Source organism: Betta splendens, chromosome 12, assembly GCF_900634795.4.
Source record: "Betta splendens chromosome 12, fBetSpl5.4, whole genome shotgun sequence".
In the NCBI taxonomy this organism is placed as follows: domain Eukaryota; kingdom Metazoa; phylum Chordata; class Actinopteri; order Anabantiformes; family Osphronemidae; genus Betta; species Betta splendens.
The window spans coordinates 10,794,372-10,810,970 of NC_040892.2; the positions used below are offsets into that span (position 1 = coordinate 10,794,372).

The window sequence follows — 16,599 nt, forward strand, 5'->3', positions numbered from 1 at the left end:
TTAACTAAGATACAAGATACAAGTGCTGAAACCACTATCACTGTCCGTGAAGGTCTCTCTACACAGATTAGATTCTTTACTAGTGCAGACAACAGTGATAGTGTTTAGGATTCACTTTAAAATAAAATAACCGGTACCTCAGACTTGTCAGTTTACAGCCGGGTCTATTCAGACCATCAGTCAACAGGTTTATTCATACATTGAATAGCCAATTACGACTCAGATCCAGTTCTTTGAGAAGGGGGCTAGACATCAGTACTGAGGCCAGATATTCACAGCTCCTCTCCGTCAAGATCTTCAATCTGAACACAACAGAAAGCAGTGAGCAAACCACGGTGTAAATGCTTAACTCCCACCTATAAGCTGTAAGAATTTAATAATCACACATTTACATCATCTAAACAACAGGCTGAGATTATGTGGATGCATTTAACTTGTTTTTAATAAGGCCTATTGAGACCCAGTATGATCTCCAAGCATTCAATGCACAAACTGAATGACTGGCTTAATTTCTGAATCCTGCAGACAGTTTCCAACCAGGTCCAGCTCTTGGGCCTCACTGTCACACATCACTGTGTGTATCACTGTGTGATACTCTAGAGGAGCTGGACCACACACACACACACACACACACACACACACACACACACACACACACACACACACACACACACACACACACACACACACACACACACACACACACACACACACACGCTGACCTCAGAGTCTCCAGTCGACAGTGACGACTCTCCAGAAAACCACACATATGCTTCACTCCTGAATCATGCAGCTTGTTGCTGCTCAAGTCCAGTTCTATTAGATGTGATGGGTTGGACTTCAGAGCTGAGGCCAGAGAATCACAGCTGAACTCTGACGAACTGCAGTCAATTAATCAGAAAAGAAAATGTAAAGATGAAAGTAAAAAATACATAGTATTTTCATAAAAGGAGTATAGTTTATAGAAAACTACAGAAAATGTTCTATTTACATTACACATACAAAAGAATTAATGGATTCAAACTGATGTATTCAAACAAACAGATCCAGAACTTCTGATTATAGCATCTTGGATTTTAATAATTGAACCAGAACCAACATTCTGGGGGTTCAGAAAGTGTTGGAGCATCAGCTACTGATCATAGATTTCTGATCATATATTTCTGATCATAGTCATAAAATCAAATAATAAAACAACAACTGAATCAAATTAAAACTAAACGGTGTTTAGATTAAACCACAGAAGATGAAAACTAACTTTACCATAAAGACGCTCAGTGTGGATCAGTAGAACATCAGACTCATGTGTCAGCAGTGTCAACATTCACATCGCATTAACCTTAACAGAACTAAAACATGGAGTCTGACCTCAGAGTCTCCAGTCGACAATGACGACTCTCTAGAAAACCACACAGATGCTTCACTCCTGAATTCTGCAGGCTGTTGTAGCTCAGGTCCAGTTGTGTCAGATGTGACGGGTTGGACTCCAGAGCTGAGGCCAGAGAATCACATCTGATCTCTGACAAACTGCAGAATCTCAATCTGAATAAAGAATAAAAGATGTGGATTGTCATGTTTCACTCCATGTCCTGTTGTCACGCCATGTCCTGTTTTATTTTGTTAACTTCCTGTTCCAGTCAGCTGTCCACTTACCGGTTCTCAGTATCCACACTTGTCAGTAATCATGTAATCACCCTGTGTATTTAGCCACCACCTGTTCCCATAGTCCCTTGCCAGATTGTTTAGTTCCACACTTCGTTCCAGCGTTTCATGTCTAGTTCCCTAGTGTTTTTTGATCCTGATTGCCTTGTCCGTCGTATCCTGCCTGAACCTTGACTGAACAACTGACCGTGAGTTTGCTTAGCCCTTGCCTGTACCTTCACCGAGACCTCATGTGTACCGAACCTTGCCTGCTTACTGGACTTGAGATTGCCTGCTCCCTTTTGTGCTTCATTACCAAGCCTTGTGTTTGACCTGGACCGTCTGACCCCGCATTACAAAATAAACCTGTGTTTAATCATCACCTTGCCTCTGTGCTGTGCATGTGGGTCCGCCGCCTGCCCAAGTCTGACATGGATCAAAGCATTAATAATGAGTCAGATTTGTCCGTATCACCGGTGTTTAGTCTAAAATGAGCAGAGTGACTTTGTTCTTGTGTTGTTGTGTCGTCATGATCTCAGCTTCTACACATCATCCACATGTCAGCACAACATTCATACACCTGTTGATGTCAGCACTGATTCACAAGCTGCTGCTGGAACCAGTAGAAAACCAGACGTGTTGGATCCTTCAAACATGTGAAGACGTGTGTGTTTTATAGAAAAGACATCACAAACGTCTGTTCATGAGCTTTACAGACTTCCAGGTTTCTGACTGTTGCCTACACCCTGTCTGTACCTACGACTGTTTTCTGGAGGATCACACTCTCTCTCCTGAAGATCTCTGTACAGACTCCTGAGTGAACCAAGGCCTCTGTGACGTCTAGACCACACTGCTCCAGGTCTTCCTGGTAGAACATGATGGTTCCTTCCTCCAGATGTTTGAACGCCAGCCTCCCCAGCTTAAGGAGAACTTCCCTGTCAGCCTCCGTCAGCTCCTGTGGACTGGTCTCATGTCCCTCATGGTACTTGTTCCTCTTCCTCTGGGTCAGGACCAGCAGGAAGTGTGAGTACAGGTCCGTCAGGGTCGTGGGCAGCTCTCCTCTATGCCTTGCAGTCAACATGTGCTCCAGAACCGTAGCAGTGATCCAGCAGAACACTGGGATCTGACACATGATGTGGAGGCTTCTGGACGTCTTGACGTGTGAGATGATTCTGCTGGACAGCTGCTCGTGGCTGGATCTCCTCCTGAAGTACTCGTCCTTCTGGGCGTCGGTGAAGCCTCGTACTTCTGTGACCCTGTCCACACACGTAGGAGGGATCTGATGGGCCGCTGCGGGTCGGGAAGTGATCCAGACCAGAGCTGAGGGAAGCAGGTTCCCCTGGATGAGGTTGGTCAGCAGCACGTTGACCGATGATGTGTGTGAAAAATGGCATTGGTTTCCATGCAGTTTCTTAAACCAGCAGTTACACCAAACACACAACTGCACAATTTGCAACTTCTGCAAAATAGAAGAAACTCATCCAATTCTTTGGTTTAGAAAAAATTGACACCTTTGTTTTTAACTGTCCTTTATTACATTTATAAACAGCACACTACACAGTAAGGAAGAAGTAATCCCACCTGAAATGTATTCTTCACCTCTTCACACTTGTTAACATCTGAAAGAAAACATTTTCCACAAAATGAACGTATGTACAGACACATCTGGGACATGGTGAGTGTGGTAGTGTGTGATGGTGGTGAATGATGGACTTTTCATGACTAACACTAAGGCACTACTGTGCTACATTTTTCATTGACAGCTTAGTTTTCACTTTTACAAAATACAACCAACAAAAAACAGCTGGTGTACTATGATGGGTAAAATGGGTGAAGAACAGAAGTGTTTATGAACCTCTGGTCCTCTGTTGAAACCAGTGAAAGCCTGTCACCTGTATTAGCATGAATTTATTGGACTTACTGGGAGCTGTGGTCCTGACTACTTTTGGGTGACAGCCAACCTAAACAACCAGGTGTTGTGTTACCAGCGTGTCCAGACACATTTACACCTCCTCTAGTTCTAAGGCTAGCAGACCTTGTTCATAAACATAGTTCTGCACATTACACAATACATGTTCATGGTATCATCAAGGCATTAAGCTGGGAGTCACAGATATCCATGTGGGTCAGACCAAAGGGGTCAATACAAGAAGTACGACCCAAAGGCGTGTTTGTCATAGTGGAGAATATATGCTGACCCTCTGTGGGTGTGCAAAATATTATTCCACAGTCTACATGTGTTCTACAATCCCCAGAGTAATTAATAAAAGTCCTTTGGTTGAGGCCCAGTGGATTATACGAATATTACTGCCACAAGTCAGTCAAGATGTGGCAACTACATACTGCACATACTGTAAATGAACAAAACCATGACAGTAAACTCATCATTCATAGGAATGTTGTCCTGTGGCTGCTGTGGTCTGGTAGAGACATGCTCGAAGTAAAACAACACCTTAGTGGGGTAGAGCACTGGGAGAGAGGCTGATGGTGGTACAGGTCCTGTGAGTGTGAGTGTGTTAGCTGTCCAGCATTGTTAACCATGAAATACACAGTTCCAAACAACAGCCTTTTAGTTTTTTCCTGAAACAAAAAACATTTATTAAATGAAAAACACATGACGTTACTGTATGACAATAAAAGACTAACTTACAAATTGCATAAAATGGAGCAATCACACAATAATAAAAGTGACCATTTTTTCACAATCACAAACCCAAAACCTGTGTACACAGGCTCCTCCATGCATTTCAGGCACAGCGTTGACCCATTCTGCCACAGCTCAGTGCACACTTTGCACCCAACAATATTCCTGCAGCGTGCTGCACACATGGAGCCGTTGATGAAGCCTAAGTGAAACTAGAGAAATAGATAAATACTGCACTAACCTGTGTGGTGGAACTGGTGCATTCTTTTGATGGTTTAATACAATATGACTGAGGTCAATATGCTTAAACTTGTGGCTATTAAGAGTTTTTGTTATTAATTGTTTTTGTCGTAAATTTATATGCACCACAAAGCATCAGTTTTCATAAAACTTTCATAAAACTTTCAAAACAACAGCAAAAGAACTAATTATAACTTTACAAACTAAACATGTGAAGAGTATAAGTTCTGAATGTGTCTCACTAAATCCTCCAAGCTTTGGAAGACGTCAAGCAAGTTCTCAATTTGATCCTTCACTCCCTGAACAGAAATGTCACTGCTTTGACAAGAAAAAATAACTAAACCAATACTGTAGCAATCAAGACTGTTTTCCCAAAACATACATATAGGATATCTATTCATGGAGGGATTCTCTACAGTTAAGCAAGCAGATTGACTTCATTGAAATCAATCATATTGTGTACAGATTAGTATTCACCGTTTTCTTTTCTTACTTTCATTTAGGCATCATGGAGGCCCCATGTGTGCAGCCGGCTGCAGGAGTCTTATCAGGTGCAGGTTACACACAAGGAGGCTGTACTTCTTCTATTGACCCCTGTGGTCTGACCTGGTGACAGTCTGTTTACACCTGTTCTGTGTCTGTCTTCCAGCTTAATCAGATGGATACAGCTGTGCATATATTAACATAAATGGATAGTGTAATGTGTAGAACTATGTTGATGAACACGGTCTGCCAGTTTTAGAACTGGAGGAGCTATTAATGTGTCTGAACACACTGGTACCACAGCACATGGTTGGTTGGGTTGGCTGTCATGGCAAAGTAGTCAGGACCACAGCTCCCAGTAAGTCCAGTAACTTTGTATTGTATTGTATTGTAACGAGAGACCCCCCACCACACACACACACACACGCGCTGTAAGTTTTGCTCTGACGATACGCACGTTAGACGCCAGACGCGCGGCCTAAGAAAGTGAGACTCTTATTTTAAAACAGAGTACAACAATGACAGGAAGCCAGTGCTCAAGCGCAAATTAAGTATTGGATTTATATTTTCCTTTCCAGACAATATCGACTGAAATCAAGCTGTCTTCTGGTTAATTTTGAAATACAAAACACACAGTTTTCACAGCTTTTATTCTGGAGGGGGAAATCAATCAATTAAAACGTTCACGGACCGTTTAATCGTTTCTCTTGATATGAGCGAAAAACGGAATTTAATCAAAGCATCGTGGTAATAACGAATAAACGAGCTGAAAACGGTGTTTTCAAAACTAGACGCGGGATTGGATTTACAGTAAAGCCGTTTCCCGTTTTGAGGAAAAAAACGTTTTAAGGGGAAGCGTTTTAAGGAAAAACGTTTTTACTCTGGTGGGGAAATCAAACTGTTAGAACGTAGATGGACGCATCCGCTTCACTTCTTGTCACAGGTCAGGTGGAGATACACTGGGCTGGTTCCTGAGAATGTCCCAGAAAATGTAAAGGTTATGACATGGGTCCCTCAGAATGACCTGCTAGGTCAGCGAATGCATCATGTCGTCATATCTGACATTGTTGTCCACTGTCCATGGTGGATTTGGTTAATGGTGTGTTCATTTATTAGCACATCCTGGAGCTCGGACCTTCATCATGCTAAATCGCATGGTCTGTTTGGGGGAGTGTGTCATGCTGTTCCCATGATGACGTTACCGTTTCAGTGGGACCAACCAGACAATGCACACAGGCACACATTTATTCTCACTTCAGAGGACCTCCTGTTGGGATTGAATGAGATCATCAATAACAACAGGTGAGGGGTTGAAAGGTTGCTCACAATGTTCAAGATTCAAGATTCAATAAACTTTATTAATCCCAAAGGGAAATTATTTTGCACACTTTGATCGCTGTCACAGTTGGAGGTACACACAAGAAGTTAGAGAGATTAAAAATAAGAATGCTAACACGTCTACACAAACTCAGCTGTCAGATTAAACATGTTTTACACTAATCAATATTAACTTGTATTATTGAATGAAATTGAATTAATTCTTCCTGTCTGTATCCATGTATACAGAGAAAATTAAGAAACTTTGCATCCTCCATGAAGACAGACCAGCTGACCCACTCAACCTTTCAGTTTAATGGACAATATTTGTGATGCCCCAGGAGCAAAATATCTGAAAGCTGCTGTGTTGCTCCTCAACTGGTTCCAGTATTCCTGCCTGGATGCTGGAATCACTGACGCAGTGGAATGACGAATAACAAAATAACAGCAGAAACTACAAGCTACTGCAAAAAATCTTTATTAGTGAAGTGGAACAGAGCTAGGCAGTGCATTCTTTAAGGCTACAGTCTAATACTCAAGAATGAGAATGTCACAAGTGTCTTGGTCCAGTGGTGATAAATCCAGTTCAATGTTTGCAAGAGATGTGCAGGTGAGGAGGGAGAGGGCTGTGCTGGTAGTGGTGATCAGTGGGGGGCAGAGTTCAGCAACTAACAGCTTTGGAAATAAAGCTGTTTCTAAGTCTTGTGGTCATAGTGCGGAGGCGTCTGAGGCGCCTTCCAGAGGCAGAATGGTGAACGACATGAAAGGTGAGAGGAGCTCAGAGTCAAAGGTATTGAGTGGTTTTCACCACACACTCTTCTTGTAGCAGACTGATATGTTTCTGCTGAGGATGAGCCTTTAACATATAGCAATAGAAGTTCTCCAAGATGGTAGGGTTTCAACAACAAACTAATTTCATGTTATAATAATTGATAATGAAAATTATCAATAAGAAGATATTTGTTCACCAGTATATGTGCTCACTTTGATAGCTCAGCTGGTGATGGAGGTCAGTAGCCATTGAGGGGTTTGAACTTCATTGACTTCATTGTCGAGTTATTCTAGCAGCCAAACAAATGAGCTGAGGATAAAGCCAGTGAGTCATCACAGATAAAATAATGCTATAATATCATGTCTGTAAAGGCCAAGTCTCTGGTCATGTAGTCTGGTAATTGCTGCTTGCTGCCAGCAGAGGGCGCCACATGCACAAGAACCTGAACGCATATCAACACATTGCTATTCTCTCTCCTCCTGTCTGTCAACAGGAAACTTGAATCAGGGTCAGAGGAACAGAGATGTAGAAAAGGAAACAATTAAATAAAAGTATAATAAAAGTAAATGTTGATGTACCTCCACAGAACCAGCGGTGGATCCAAACCAACCACTGCTGAGTAATGAGGAGAAAAATGTCACAATCAATGATTAGCTCCACGATGTCCAGCTGATGGAAACACGTTCATTCTGCCACATCAATTGGCTGGAAACGTATAACATCTGCTGGTGAAGCAGTGGGCAGCCACATGCAGCACACGGGCAGCTAGCTGAAGAACACACCTGACGGCCTGGAATGTTTTACAACCCAGACCAATGCTCCATTCATTAGCTTTAATTGTGGCCTGATGTGTTTAGAAACTGTCCAGCTGCTGCGCTGTGCTTCTCTGAATGCTGAGGCAGCGGCGCCGTTAGAGGGGGAAAGTTAGGATGATTCTAAGGGCCCACGAACTGTGAGGGGCCACTGAGCTTTATTAATAATAACAACATCATTATCATTAATATGTGAGATTCCAAGGATTTATCTATGAAACAATTGCAAATAAGACTAAATTACAGCTTACCTCTTTGATTAGAAGCCTCCAAAGCACTACAGCGTAACTGAGGTCTGACTGTTCATTTCTACCTGTAACACACATATTACACCAGACCTATTTTACTATTAAGTTTTTACTATTAAGTATCTGTTGTGTGCTCAAACGTGGGGAGTGTGAAGGGCAACAACTTGTTAATGGCTTAGTTCTGTTCACTACAAAGTTATAATTGTTCTGTGTGGTTTAAAACAGGGAGCGCCACAGCAGCAACACGTTTTTGTTTTCATTCTCCTCAGCTTTTTCGTGTTTTTAAACAGAAGGCGTCTCTTAAGAATATGTACACACCCATCACTCTAACATCTGATACAACATATTGGCTTCACATAATTCCGTGATTATGCGTCGCGGTTGAATTAATATAATTTGAATGCGCAAGTAAAGACGTAGAGCGCAGTCCATCTGCGACTACAGTCGCTTATTTAGGGTTTTTTTCCTTGGTTAGTCCACTCGGCCTTGCACGGCCTGTTGTCATATGCGGGAGCATATTCTGTAAGGGTGGACTAACCACGTTTTTTTCCTATTATTATTTTTTGTTTTTTTTGTGTCGTTTAGTTTGTTTGCCCTTTCCCTAGCCGTCCCCTGTGGATACCGTAGCCTGGCCCGTTGATCGTGTTGAAAGGCCGATCAGGGTGTGTATTTAATCACGCGTGAATTATATTATTATATTGCGGTGTCTTAGCCCTTGGCATGACTGTGTGTGCGGTGTTCCACTAAGGGCTTTGCGAACCCTTCAGCACAGGGAGCAACGGTGCCAGTGACTGTCAGATGTCTGGGGACGTGTGACGGGGGGGGGGGGGGCTGAAAACTAATAAAGTCTGCACTATTTAATCTACACCTGACTACGCGCCATTATTCATAGTGAGTGAAGTGGGGTCGATCGAGTGTCGGGCAACACTCTGTGTCTGCAGAACTGCAGTTTGACTTGTTTTGACTGTGCGTGTCATTGTAACTGAGGCTGAGAGCACCTATTCGACCCGTGTACGTTTCAACATTTTCATTTCCCATCCGTCCATCCAGCCACTTTCACCGGCGTTTTCGTTTCTCTTTCGTTAAGCTGCAAACGGATTTTAATCAAAGCACCGCCTTACAAACCATTAAACCAGGCAAAAATATTTGTTTTTTACAAAAAGACGCGGAATTGGAGTTAATGTGTTTTTATTGTTTAGAGACAAACGAAAAACACAAAAAGTCGTTCTCTCATTACCTCTGCTTGAGAACGAGGACTGAATAGGTATGCTGTTAATTGCTACGATCTTCTGTCAATAAAATATAAAATGTTAAACCTCTGAGCAATGACTTTTATGTCTTCTTTGGATTAAAAAAACAAATGTTAATTGTTCTCAAATAATATAATATTGCCGCCCTCCGCGGCTCCCAGTGTTTGTTTTTTCATTAAAAACTTGGCCGACTTCTGGTCTAGAGCAGCGAGAAATCAGGGTTACAGTAGCTTGTCTGCCACAAATCGAACGCTGCACGCGGGAGGGCGCACCGTTCAGCTTCTTATTTTCGGTTTTAAACTGCCCTAATTTGCCATAACTTACTTACGTTCATAACTCTACTAAATACTATAACGCGACCAGCGGTTATGGAGTCTAGTGACTTGTGTTGTCATTCACAACATTGCCACACTAAATGTCAATGAGGAAGACTATGTTAATAGGAAGTCATTTCACAGTATAAATGTGCATGTTACTATTATTTCCTGTCCAGAATCTTTTGGTGTACAGACCATTACACTCATTACTGTTTCCACTAACTAGGTAATATGTGATGCATCTCATCACTAAAAGCAAAATGCCCAGTGAGTCATCACTATGCCACACCTTTCAACAGGGTATGTTGTAATTTACACAAGTTCATGTTCTGACTTTATTGTTTGATTGTTTTACACATTTCAATCTTTACCGGACACTACAATGGCTTCTTGCTGGGGGACTGTATTTGGGCCCTACACCCTGTGACATGGTGGTTTGTAACAATATGAAAGAAATGTATAACTGTACAACCCGTCGACTATAAGAGTCGTCGGGTTTAACAATCTGATGTAACTTTTTTAGATTATAAAATTAATGTTGTAGCAAAATGTTTTTTTTTCTGAAAATCTTTATTAATGAAATCCCCCTACTTAAACAGTTCCCATTCACATGTAACCATATGAACTTAGTTCAACCAGTCATGCTATATATGAGCAAATTCGTTAAAATCCGGTGGTACAATATGTTAAAAGGCTTTTTTAATATAGTTTCTACCACAGTTAAGTGAGTACTAAGCCAATTCACCTTCTCCATTACCCATTATAATTGAAGAAGAGCTGAAACACAATAGTAAACAAAAATGCTACCGCACTTATTATTTGTGTTCTTTCTTTATTTAAATTTACTACCCAACTTTTTTGAGAATGTACAAAAGAAAACTCTTTTATTTCAGATTAAAACAAAAATTTGCAGTACATGTTTATTAATCTTAGATATTAAATTAAATGTTTGTAGAATTCCTGCTTGAGACTGACCATTTCCTCCTCTCCACCAATATGCCCAGATGTACTGGGGCCACAAAACTTCATTCATATTTTAGTGTATAAGCATATACATATACACAAGAATGAAGTTGAATGAATGAATGATGTTGAATATTTACTTGGGATTTAAAAGTTATTAATCATTCTCGTTGAGGAGGTTAAGCACAGACTGTTTCAGTTCTTCAGTTATCTTTTCTGATCTTAATTGATTTTTGTTTAATTTCAAACACAGGTTAAATATTTCCTTTGATTGCCTTCCTTTAAGTTTTAAGCTTTTATTAAAAAGCTTTTCGCATATACTTCGAAACTTTTTTTTTTCATATAGAAAATCTGTGAAATTTTTTTGGTTCTTGGTGGAGAGAGGGGTGGGTGTGGTTGTAGTAGAGGCAGGGTCTCCACAGGTGATTACGATTTCTTCACGAGGACACTCTTTTCCAGGAAACACGTCAATATGAAATTGTTCTTTGAGTTCTTCCAACGTTTTCATCTTGAGCTGCTTAGGTTGTTTGGGGTCTTCGGCAATGTTGTCTCCCCAGTGTGCCCCTGCTACAGTCCTTTTAAGTTTTGCACTGTAACAACAGAAAGCTGACCAAAGCACTGATGGTATATTAATTTTGCCTGTTTTATTATTGCTAGGGATCGCTCCGGTGACAACAAAAGCTTCTTTGTTTAAGCAGGAGTTGTCTAGGATTTTTTTCTTAACACATTTCTCCATTTCTCCCCAACTGCCGCTGTTGAAAGTGATTGACTGTGGAACGATGTTTGTCAGAGTGAATGTTGACTCTTTGTCATTTTCATCAGAGGCATAAGAAGATGGAAATAAGTGGCCTCTGTTAAAATTCTTGTATTCCTTAATCTTTTTTCCTGTCTTATCTTCCCATCTATAATCCTTGTCACTGGCTTGGTTGGTGTATTCGTCCTTCTCACTATCCTCCATATTGGGGCCTTTTTTTGAGTTTTCAAGCTGTAAAATGTGAGACACTGAGTCAATAGTTATGTTGAATTGGTATGATAAAAAACAAGTCATTGAACGTTCAATTTATACATATTTTGATGTTTCTAAAAATGTTGTATACTGAAGTAAAGCTCCTATTTGCTTAAACACAATTTTTTAAATAATTAAAAACATTAAACAAAAACATACATCATCATCAATATTCTTTAGTTAAAATGTTTTTCACCAAATTCCAGAGAATACTTCATTTAAAAAATGTTTAAGTATCTAAACATGGAACGTGGTGGTCACTGGTGCTGTTAATGTGTGTTGCGTTAAAATTGATAAAGACTAAAATAATGTGTTTTGAAGGGTTTTAGGACTCATACACACCTGTGGCTCGATCTTCCATTCCTTTGGTCTTCCTTCCTTTGCTCCTTCCTTTGCTCCTTTGTACTTGTAAGCAGAAAACACTGGGATCTTGTTGGTGATGTCATAAACTGTCACAAACCTTTTGTCATTCTCATAAGTCTGACAAATGACTTTAAATCTGACCCGATTCATGATTTTGCCATTTGGCATGATGCTTTTGATCTGTGGTGGTACATTTTCAAAAAAAAAATCATTACACTTTGAAACAGTCGCCACAACTTCTGTTTCTGTGGGAGTAATGAACTGTAGGATGAGCACGCTGAGGGGCAGGAGACACCATGTTTTCAGTGAAGCCATCCTTACACGCTGGATCAAAGAGAAAACAAAAAAATCACAGAACATTTGTCAAAAACACTGTTTTAAGCTTCACTATTACAAAGTCAAGTTGGATTTGTGTTGTTTAAATAACTTAGATAATGCACGCTGGATAAAGTCAGGTGAATATAATTAGCTTTCTTTTATAACTAAACAAATACTTTTATTAACAATATGCATTTTTATCTGGAAAACAGCGCTGGTAGTTAATAATTACATTCAGGTAACTACAAAGTTTACATCACAGAATAATTACAATGAAACTGCTTTTTGTTGCTCATATTTTTGTGTATTGATCATATCATCACTCATGTACTGTCACCTTACATAATAAATACCTGCGTTAATAGTGTGGAGCAATATACATTGGGTTATGATGAAACATAAAAAATGAGTAAAGTCTATGAACCTCCAACAACACGTAACACGTGTGGTGGAAAGCCAGGTTAAGAATTATGGCGCCACCTTTATGACATAACCTGGAGAAATCCTAAATAGATGTTATTGAAAACAGATTCTACGAAACGTGCTCTGTCTGCATCTCTTTCAGTCTTGTACTCTAATAGCAGTCTTTATTTCCTTTAATACAGATGTTGTCAGGTCACGTGTAAAAAGTTAACAAGGACTTATGCTTCAGCTTGTTTGGCATTTTAACAGTCTAATTTGCATGAACTGTACTGCAGGCCATGATAAGATTGTTTGTATATTCACCCTTAGGAATAATGGTGTTACTGTACAAATGTAATTATGAAAATGAAAAACATCTTAAATTCATGTTTTTATAGTTTGAAGTAACAATACAAGAAAGAAAACTGTAATAGTTACTTGTTTTCTTATGAATAATTATTGTTATTGTTGTTATTTTTATTACACACCTACACACCTGTACTGTAAGGGTATCTTTGCAGTCAGTGGCATTTGGAACAAATGGGAATTAATAAATGTTAAGTGTCTTTCCTCAAGCTGCTACTTGTAACCCCTGGGGGCACTGTATTTCTATCCATCTCCACCAACACCACTGCTCTGATAATAGAAGTCACAGCTGCTGCTCCACATTTTAGGACATTATAGAAACAAAGCTGCCCAAGTACTTGATTGAGCCGTGCCTAATCGAATAATGGAATGTAATAAAGTAGGGTATAAAATCTCATTGGAAAAATAAAGGGCCTTTATGTCACTCATTAACATCATATTAAGAGAAGCAGCTTCTCCTCATCTTACAGTATTAATTTATTATTATATTAGGAAATGCAGTGCTGGAAAGGGGAAACTGTAGTGCCTGGTTTCATGGAGCCAATTCAACCAGTTTAATCATTCTTTAGACTTGATTTCATGTACAATATACAATAAGATAAAAAACATTAATATTGTGAGGAAAAGTATCTTTATCTGCTCTCTAGTACATTGTCTGCATGCTTTTGCATTTTAACAACATTGTTTGAATTTAACTATCAGTTATGATAGGAATAATTAAACTCTATCTATTCTCAACTGTACCTGCATCCTGGGACCAGGAAGCAACTCCATGGCTCTACTTACAGGTGGTATGTAACAAAAATGGTTTAATATATAATTATTCAAAGGGAACTACTGTAAGTGTTATACATCGAATACATTACATCCAATATTCAAACTCCTTCTTTCTCACAGTTATTCCAGTTAAATGTTTATTGTCATTTTAATGTCACTTCACATTTTGCAAAGTGCTCATCAAAAATGAATCATTCATTCCTTCCACTTTAATTGTTTTTAACATTTTTGACTCTTTTTCCATCACCTACTTTCACTCCACACTGTGTTCATCCTTCTCTTCCCTATTCTCCTCCCATGTAGTCAGCCAGCTGTGTAGTCATTCAGCAGCCACACACAAACATCTACTGCACAGGCAAAACGTGCACATACACAAAACACATCTTGTCCTGGCTCATCACAAATGAAACAGCTGTTATGTGTTAGTTCCACTCGTCTGCTTCCTCCTCTACCATGTCCTCTAAATCCTCCTCTGAATCTTCCTCTACCTCTTCCGGCTCCTTCTAACTGATAAAAGACTTGAGTGTCATAGCTTCCCTGAACTCAAACACATCCTCGTTTTCCTTCTGTCTACATTGCGAAATCTTCCTGTAATCAGGTGTTTTCTTCCATATTGTCCTTTTGCTGATCTAGTGTGTTATGCTACAGGGGAGAAGTTTACACCATTCCAGAACTATTCCCGCTCTAGCTTCTGCTGCTCATCCATCTGTCTTATGCCTGTGCTTGGCCCTGTCGTTTCCTCATCAGGTTTCATGCGTCTTTTTCCACAATTTCAAATATCGGGTACTGCCAGGCGAGAATTTCTCCTTCTATTTCCCATTGCCTTCCAGAGCAGGTTTACTGTTATTTTCCCCCATTATTAAACTATGCCCTTAATTCACCACACTGTGTACTTCAACAGACCACTGGATTGCGTTAAACCGTTTAAACCGGTTTCCTCCAGTGCTGCTGCTTCCACATCAATTGGTAACTGTCACCAATTGAAAACATACACTCACACTCATAATCATGCACTCTCACACCACAACCGGTACCTACTCAATTCTAGATTCTCACTAGAATGAACTCACCTCCACCTACTTTGAAAGAACACTCAATTCCACTATGGAATTAAACTCACTGGATTCACTGGTTCCAGGAAGACCAATCTCACGTTTTAATAAACGGAACTACTCACTTATTGTTGCTGTGTTGTTCGCCTCCGGGAACTCGTCATCAACGAGGGGAAGATCGGGACCTATTTCAATGACCTAGTGACGAATTCACGTCCCAGGATTTTCTGACGAACGTCCCAGACTTCCGGTTGCATGCAGACTTCAGTGTTCCTTCACCCTGCTACTGCAATGTCAAGTGTTGAGCTCCGTCTTGAAGGAGGAAGGAAGGAAGGTTTGTTGGGCCACAACACTTTTTTCATACAGAGACGAGGACAACAAAGCACAACAAGCTGCAACTTTGTTTTACTTGCCAGGGGAGCCCGTCTGAGGTCTGTAAGCGCTTCACTCAGGATCTGCCAACTCGGACTCCGGCGAGCTCTCCTTGGTGCAAGTTTTTTATTAGAAAATGGGACACGCCTTGAAATTGCACATATGGGCGTATGGTATGGTTACAATTAATACATGAAGATCATACTGAGAACAAGAAAATTCCATATAAGGATAAAACACTTGATTGATTTGCATAAGCATAAGTATAGGCATATATTATCATGAACTGTACAACCCCAAGACTGCTAACCTTTTTCTAGCCTTTCAAGCTTACTCAAGATAAGTCAGCAGGCCCAAACCACTTCTTGTTTCTGTGTCTGTGTCTGTGTGCAGGGTGTAGCTCCAGCAAAGTATAACATGTTCCTGTTTCTGACAGTATTAAGCTGTTTAAAATTCGTTGTTCTGATGGTTTTTGTGTTCCCAGAAACAGTTGTTAAAGTTGGAGAATACACATATTTTACATAATAAATATATATTAATTGTATTGACGATGCACAGCCGCAGAGTATGCACTACACGGGGGCGAGCATTAGCATGCTTGAGCAAGAGAATGGGTAAGTGTGACAGAGAGGTGAGGGTGGCTCTGGCTGTGCTGCGTGTGGTGCCTGGGCAGTAGGACTACGGGGGGGGGGGGGTAGCAGAGCTAGTCTGGAACCTGGCTCTGCAGACCCCGTTGCCTGGGTGGTCTCTTTTCTGGCCCCCACCAATTGCTGGCCTTGTGCTGCGGGAGATATGGTCGGACTGGTCTAACAGCACAGACGCTCTGTACAGGAAGGGCCAGAGTCGCCTCCACCTGCTGAGAAGACTGAACCCCTAAACCTCAGAGTCTCCAGTCGATGGCATCATTGACAGCACTAATGCCGTCATTCACCTGGATGTGATTCATCTTCTCAGACAGTGTAGTTATTAGAAAGAGAAAGTTTGTGCAGCAACAGTTTGGTTCTGCTGAGCAGAGGTTTCTCCTCCTGCTCTATCATGTGTGAAGCATCCACATACTGTATGCGTCTGGACAGTGGTGAACCCTTATGTTTAACGTTGTTTCCCTATGATACAATCTCCAATAACTCAGCCCCAAGAAAAGGCAAACAGGTCCCCTTGTTCCTGTCTAAACTCTGATGAACACAAAATTCAACATCTTGTCTGCTGCTGCAGCTCCAGCGTCTCTGTGTCTGTGTTCAGAGACTCAAACAGAACTA

At 40.6% G+C, this 16,599-nt stretch overlaps 1 protein-coding gene across 1 annotated transcript; it reads right to left on the reverse strand.

The window, feature by feature from the left end:
* Window positions 1-272: 272 nt before the first annotated feature.
* On the reverse strand, window positions 273-15,992 carry LOC129604968 (endonuclease domain-containing 1 protein-like). Its single transcript, XM_055513674.1, has 4 exons — window positions 15,097-15,992; window positions 12,036-12,380; window positions 11,118-11,672; window positions 273-302 (listed from the first exon to the last, which is right to left on the reverse strand). The coding sequence occupies exons 2-4, from the start codon at window positions 12,369-12,371 to the stop codon at window positions 273-275; spliced, it is 921 nt and encodes a 306-aa protein (XP_055369649.1). The 5' UTR covers window positions 12,372-12,380; window positions 15,097-15,992.
* Window positions 15,993-16,599: the final 607 nt, after the last annotated feature.